Consider the following 7,195-nt stretch of genomic DNA (forward strand, 5'->3'; position numbering starts at 1 on the left):
TTGTGATCACTTAAAAAAGATGAAATTAGAAGTTTCAACAACATAAAATTGGAACCCTTTATTTTTACTCGGAAGATATAGAAACTAAGAATCGAGAGAAAGAAGTTGAGGATTAGAAGCATTTGGAAATTAAAGTACTTGAGCAAGACGAATGTATTTAGAAGCTTTCATGAAATACAAAATGACAAGAATAGCTAACCATTGATTAAAAGTAATGATAACATTAGGTTAAACATATGTGGTGAAAAAAAGAGTTGACGAATGGCTAAGTCATTTGGTTCCAGAGTGGATATTTTAATAAATGGCCAATATATTTATAAGAATAAATGCATTTTTTTTCCTTCCATTCAAATTTCTGGTATTTGCAAATTATTTTTGGGAAAATGTCACAAATGATCCCTATACTTTTACTTAATGTGTAATTTCGTCCATGAACTTTCGATCGGCTCAATTTGGTTCTTGAACTATTGATAAATGTTTGATCTAGTCCTTCGTTACTTTTTTTTTTTTTCTTCTCTTCCCTCCGCCGGCTCCAAAGAACGAAGGACTAGATCGAACATTTATCAATAGTTCAAAGACCAAATTGAGCCGATTGAAAGTTTATAGACTAAATCAAACATTTATCAATAGTTCAGGGATCAAATTGAGCAAATTGAAAGTTCAAAGATGAAATTATACATTAAGTAAAAATATAGGGACTATTTGTGACATTTTCCCTTATTCTTTTATGACTTTCCTAGGATCCTCGGATGGTGGTGCTAATGGTATTTTGTTGCCAAAAAAGTAATGCAAATTCCGGTATGAATTTTTCTTGATAAATAATGTTTTTGCGTTTAACCATATTTTCCATAAATTTAGAGCCGAGAAAGGATTATATGAGAGTGCTCTCCGTTTCATGCATCGACCATCATCTCCTACTCTTCCCTCTTCCTCCGCCACTTCACGGCGGCCCTCCCACCCCGTTCCGCCATCAACCTGGCAAACCGTCACCACCACCGCCGCCTCCCCCGAGAAGTCACCATCAGTTCCCGCATCTTTTTCATCTCTTTTTCATCTTCTTTCTGTTTCTCGTTAAGACATTGCCCTTTTTTTTTTTTTTGGTAAAGAGACTGTCGTCCAAAAGTGCCAACTTTCGCCCCTTTTTTTTTTTTTTTTTTTTTTTTAATGTTTTTTCTAAAGAGTTCAGCTTGTATTTAGCTAGAATTTCGCTCCATGAAGCTAAAGCCTATACATTATGATCGTTTGATTTTGCTCAATTGTTGATTGGAGATGGTACTAGTTCTTGGCTTCTTTCGCTTTTTATATTAAGACTGAGAGTATGTATCAAGAGCAGCATTAGAGATTCTTCTCGGTCCTTACGATGTCAGCGAAGACGATTTTCCAAGGGGTTCATCTCCCGGAAGCTTTTGGGGTTGAGATGACACAGGCACCCTTATTTTTAAATGGACATGCTAATCGATTATGGCAAACGAAACATGGAAATGAGGCAATAAATCAAGTCTTGAGGTGTGAGAAAGATAAGTTCGAGCTTTAATGCGGATGCAGCAAAAAAGGATCAAACAAGGTGATGGAAACAAAAATTTGTTAACATTTCTGACCAGGGTGATGATTGTGATGTAAATGCATAAGGTCTCGAAAGTGTTTCTTACTGGTCAGCTACATAAGAGAGACGAGAAATGTTTCAAAACATGCTCATAAGTTGCAGGTCCCTACGACTGAGAATCTAAAACTTGACTGGCAAACTCGATGGCATTCAACATTTGCGATGCTTTGAATGGCATTGCTTTGTAGAAAAGTGTTGCTTCATCTACCAGCTTTCGATGTATGATATAATTGTGTACCATACGCAATGGAGTGGTATATGTTTGGGGAAACATGTGGAAAGATTGAAACTGTTTTGCAGTATCACTGAGATGTTATCAGGCACAAAATATCCCACATCAAATCTGTATCTCCCAAAATTCTATGAAGTTAGAATTACCTTAACAAAATGGTCTGATGTGGGAATGACACCATATGTTGGAGAAGCTGATGAGTACCGTCCCGTCATTCATGATATTGTCGGAGTGGCAGCTGTTTTAGATTCAGGGTATTATCTGTTATTAATTTCCCTAGAATGTATGGAGAAGAGGATGGCAGCAAAATAAAGAGAACTTGTTGAGTTTATTGTGACCTTTACGGGATAACCAATCAAAACAAAGTTTGAGTATACAAAACAGGCATCAATCCGTGTCTCTTCAGGCCAAGGAGAGGAGCATAGGGAAGGGGGATAGCCTTTGTGATTTTGACATGTTTATTTCTTAGAGGAAGCAGAGAAAAGTAGACTTGAAGTCGGATTTGGATTACTACTTGGAGGAAGACGGGTTGCCTAGGAGTTTGGATTTGACATTCCTTCTTGGTGGAAATCAGATGGGCATCATATCCTACCTCACAGTAGATCGCTAGAGATATTTTGGCTATTCTGGTCTCAAATGCTGCATCAGAATCTCCATTTAGTGACGGCGATCATCAAATCAGTCCTCATCAAAGCAGACTTCATCCTGGTACAGTTAAGGCGCTGGCCTGCGCATAAGATCAGTTGTTGGCTCAGTTTAGAGGTAGTAAACTTCAACTATGTCGCTTCAGTTGAGGCATTCTAAATGATATATTTTACGTCATTTATAAAAATCATTTTTTCACGTGTTGGCAATTTCTATTGGATGATTCTGCCATGGACTTGCAAACTCATGGGGCCAATTTGTTTGATACGGATGAGTAATTGGTTATTTTGGGAAGTTTAACTTTCATGACATTGGAGAAGCAACGATCGCTTAATTCTGTGTTACCACATAATTAATGAGCGTAGTAATTTTTTCCACCAGCAGCATTTTGCTCTTTTGGTAGCTCTGATTCTTTTGATTGGAGCTCAACATGGAAGCTACTTTTTAAACTTTTTGTTTTCTAAATTAGATCACCTGTGAGTTTAGGAGTGCGTTTGTAGTTGAATGAATGAGGAAGTCGAACCTTTGGAGGAACTTCTCTTACATCTCTAAGGATGGTTTTGGTTCTCTGACAGCAAGATTTTTGTGCTTTAAATCGTACAACTGAAGTCGCAAAATCAGATATCGAGCAAACTTTGGAACATATTGCAGATGAATCATTAGTTTGGTTATCATTCACCAAGTTTTCGATGACATTAAAGTAGAATTCCCACTTACAAGGTGACTTCTTGACACGCCGTGGAAGATCAATACAGCAGCAGCAATAATAATTCATATGTTTCAATTGTGAACAAACTGGATTGCTAATGTAAAGTATATGAAGTGACAAACTCAAGGAAAAACAAGTATTCATCCAACAATTAGAGAAAAGAATTGATTTGAATTTGGTGAGGGCCAAAAAAAACCTCTGAATTCTACAATGTACATCATATGTGCAAAGATGAACAGGAAAAGATTTGTTCTAAATAAAAAAATGAGAATGAATTCCTAAATGTTCTAGTCTTCCCTCCTAGTTTCTTTGCTGTAATTTCTCTTCTTCAAGTAAGTATAAAAAATTGATTCTCTATCCACACAAAAAATAATCAAGTCATTAAAAAATTCCTCTGCTTAGGCACGAGGCCACGGGGCTGATGCTTTCCTTTTCAGAGGTAACAACTTCACTGCAGAGTCGTGAACACCAATATTAGGAAAAGAAGCACTGTCGCGTTCTGATGAGCCTGAATTTAGTCCTGGCACTGAAGAAAGGGACCTCAATTTCTCCTGTGTAACGGCACTAGTGCTTTGTGGAGAGATATATGACCTCGAAAATCCTGCAATCCTTGGAGACAAGTTCACATGTTCTAAAGCTCGAGCCTGCAGCTCCGGGGGATGGTCCCTTACATAACCAATGCGAGGCCCTGCTCCTGTCGTCCATTTGCAGGACAATTGCTTTAATTGCTGAAATGACTTCAATTCTTTATGTGAGTTAACCCTTTGTACATCCAATTCTCCTGGTGTAGTTTCTACTTCTGTATATTCTACTTCGTTCTCTCTGTCTTTGCCAGACAAGTTCAGTTTCGGAACAATGTAATTGGGTTCAGAAGCAAAGGGCTCTTCTGTTGTTTCATAACCATCTAGATTCTCACTCTCTAGGTCTTCAAATGATTGACGCTGTTTTGGTACTTCAAGACTGGTCAATTTGCTACCGAAGCTTTGTATGTGCCTCAGCTTGGGCAACTCTAGTTCTGAAGAATCACCACTCTCTTTGTTCAGTGAATTTGTTTCTACTTCGTTCAAGGTCGAAACGTCAGTCTCTGAGGCATCGGCCTCTTGCATTAAATCCTCTTCCGATGGGTTGCCTCGTAGACAAAGACTGCTTCTCCTGCTAGGAGTCATGTCTTCCTCATCCACTGGACTCGACTGAAATGTGAATACAACAATGAGTCAGCTATTTGCTTGTTGTGAAGTATACTAAAACAAAACAAAAGATACGCGGGGCATAGCCAAGAATCTATCTCTATTAATATTACCGTTAAATCCGTGAGGTCCATGTCGTTCTCTTGGAGAAAGGAGATGAAATCCTCGAAATTTTCCTTGGTGGGCCGATAATGGCCACTGTGAGGCCAAACTGCCTGCAAACAAACAGAGAACGACCATTGTTAAACGACACTGATATGAATAATCACCAATCCAAGAACATATTGCTATCTCTTAGCCCGAAAAACTACCTTTAGTACGCCATGTTCAACAACTAATCTCCCTGCAGCTGCTGCAGCTCCTCCAGCCAAGAAGCTGGAATGCTGGAACGAACCTTTCTTCTTTTTACCAACATACATTACTCTCGATGTGCTCAGGACGAAAATCCACTTCCCATCCCTGGGTTCACTTGTGGTGTGGACCGGCTCGCCACTCTGTTTGTAAAAGAGCTTCCCATCTTCTATGACAACTTCATAGGCCTTCCTTTCCATCTGTTAGGAATGAGAAAACTCTAAGTAAGACATTAACGTACACAACAATAGCAAAGGACATTCATAAGTGGAGTTGGAAGCCAACCGGGCCAAGGTACTTGATACATTGCAGTTGAAGCTTTGATCTGGGGCATTTCTCGAGATTTACTTCTTTGCCTTCTCCTATATCCAACCTGCAACACAAGTCAACGAAGTTCCCCTTCTGTCAGAGATCACTTGTTATGATATCAACAACGTAAAAGTGTTGCGTGGTCAGATCTAGTCCGTTACCAGTAAAAGAAGGGTTGTCGGCTCTGACAATGAAGCCATTTGACATAATAGAAGTGAAGATTATGCCCATAACGATGGCGTGGATCAATCTGTAAAATAGTTATGAGAATAAGTCAAACTGATGAAAAAAGATAGTTACTAGTCACAATTTCTCGTCATGGTGAACTTACTGCTTCGAGCCAGTGTTGCAACGCAAGTTTCTGGGCCTTATTGTTCTTCGACAAACCTTTTCCAACCTGCAATATGAAATAGCTTAGTCACGTATCCAGGAAAGGCCAGAAAACACATTTCAACCTGTTGGAGCTCATAGATTTACCTTGGCAGCTCTTGTTCTTGCTCTTGACCAACGTGAAATGGCCGTCTCGTGTTTCCCGTCATCGAAGAATGATATAGAGCTATGCTTGAGCTCGGCAAAATCCAAGAGCTTCCACCTGTAAGTTCCAGGAACAGCAGTATGAGTGACTAATTACATTTGCAACCATAGACTAATAATGCATCACCATCAGCATTTAGAATTCTTACCAGCTCTGCTTAACAAGTACCGCGCAATCTGCCAGCTTTCTTCTAGTGCGGAAGCTTTTGTAAACTTTCTGTAATTTCACAGCTGCCTCGTGTTCAGGATTGTCGGGGTCCAAAACAGACCATTTCTGAGCCACCTCAACAGATCCTGGGATCTGATTGTCCCCAGCATCAGATTCTCGGCTAACTGCCATGGCAGGCGCTTGCTTCTGCTCCTTTGATATCGGAGTTGGAGACTCGACTGAATTTACCATCTCCGAATCCTTCTCTTCCAAGCGAACAGCACACTCAAGCGCCATCACTCCAGGGCCTAAGGGCTTAGTTATTGTTGGCTCTGAACCTTGAATACCGAAACTGATGGAATGAGCCGGAGTCTTGACTTCATCATCTCCGAAGCTTACAGATTTGATGATAAGGGATTGGACACCGTTTTCCACGTCGGCAAATTCTGCCAATGGACAGGAAGAAGTAATTCCCATACGACGAGATACACGACAGGGTCCGAATTTCTATCTGAAAGAGACAAACCGAAATGTCAGGAAACAATGTTAGAGAACGGAAAAAAGAAGAAGGCAGATTAACATGGTAACCGTGGAATGCATCCCTATCTAAGCCATGCTAGCAGAAATGAACCAATGCAACATTGATGAAGAGGCCGTCGAAATCAGTGTTGACCACTGATCTACATAACCGGTGCAGACAAGCTGGTGAACAAGAATCGTACATCCTAAAGAACCCGTCCATCAAACCCAGTACCGGAAAAACCACCAAAAGCAGGAAGAGACTCAGCAGGAGGACTAATTCAATCCATTCCATTCCAAAATAATCATCAGGAACCATTCGGGCCGACGGTATATCAAGAAACGCGTCGACGAGCTCGTTCCCAAGAACCCACGAAAAAGAAAGAAAAAGAAAAAGTAATGCATCGGATACAGAGACCCGAACGGGCAAGAAAATCTAACAACACCCATCGCGCAGAGAATTACGGAACAGAGCAGAGATCCCGGAAAATTGACGAAACGCGACGGCAACGCAAATGCCTGTAACGTGGGGAGTACCTGAGATCGAACGGAGTCCCGCAGTTCGCGATGTGAACTCGAGAAGAACTGGTCGTCGTCGTCGTCGTCGTCGAGGAGGGGAGGGAGGAGAGAGTCAAATGGTGGTGGTGGGGGGTGTGCCTTCAGTTCGGCTCTCGCCGTGCAAAGTTCGTGGCTTTTTCGAAGCGGAAACCGAAAAGGATACTCCTTTCGTCCGCTCGATGCTGGTTATATATAGGGACGCTGAGTGGGCGTTGCCTTTCTTTCCACTTGGTCCTCGACCACGTGGAGTAGACCATTTGGGCCAACAGGGGGTGAAATTTTTCTCCACAGAAAATTCTCTTCATCTTCATCTTCTTCTTCTTCTTCTTCTTCTTTTTCCGGTTTTATCTTGTATCGTAGGCTTCCTATTTCCATGCAATTGCGGACTCTCCTTTCCACA

General features: G+C 40.9%; 1 protein-coding gene across 1 annotated transcript; it reads right to left on the reverse strand.

Annotated features, from left to right (window-relative positions):
- Window positions 1–3,373: 3,373 nt before the first annotated feature.
- On the reverse strand, window positions 3,374–6,877 carry LOC104433779 (IQ domain-containing protein IQM2). The gene is made up of 9 exons (XM_010046643.3): window positions 6,775–6,877; window positions 5,720–6,229; window positions 5,514–5,628; window positions 5,368–5,433; window positions 5,198–5,286; window positions 5,013–5,100; window positions 4,688–4,927; window positions 4,490–4,591; window positions 3,374–4,379 (listed from the first exon to the last, which is right to left on the reverse strand). Exons 2-9 carry the CDS (start codon window positions 6,193–6,195, stop codon window positions 3,588–3,590), a joined length of 1,968 nt encoding a protein of 655 aa, XP_010044945.1. The 5' UTR covers window positions 6,196–6,229; window positions 6,775–6,877; the 3' UTR covers window positions 3,374–3,587.
- Window positions 6,878–7,195: the final 318 nt, after the last annotated feature.

Source organism: Eucalyptus grandis, chromosome 2 (genome assembly GCF_016545825.1).
Source record: "Eucalyptus grandis isolate ANBG69807.140 chromosome 2, ASM1654582v1, whole genome shotgun sequence".
Lineage (NCBI taxonomy): Eukaryota > Viridiplantae > Streptophyta > Magnoliopsida > Myrtales > Myrtaceae > Eucalyptus > Eucalyptus grandis.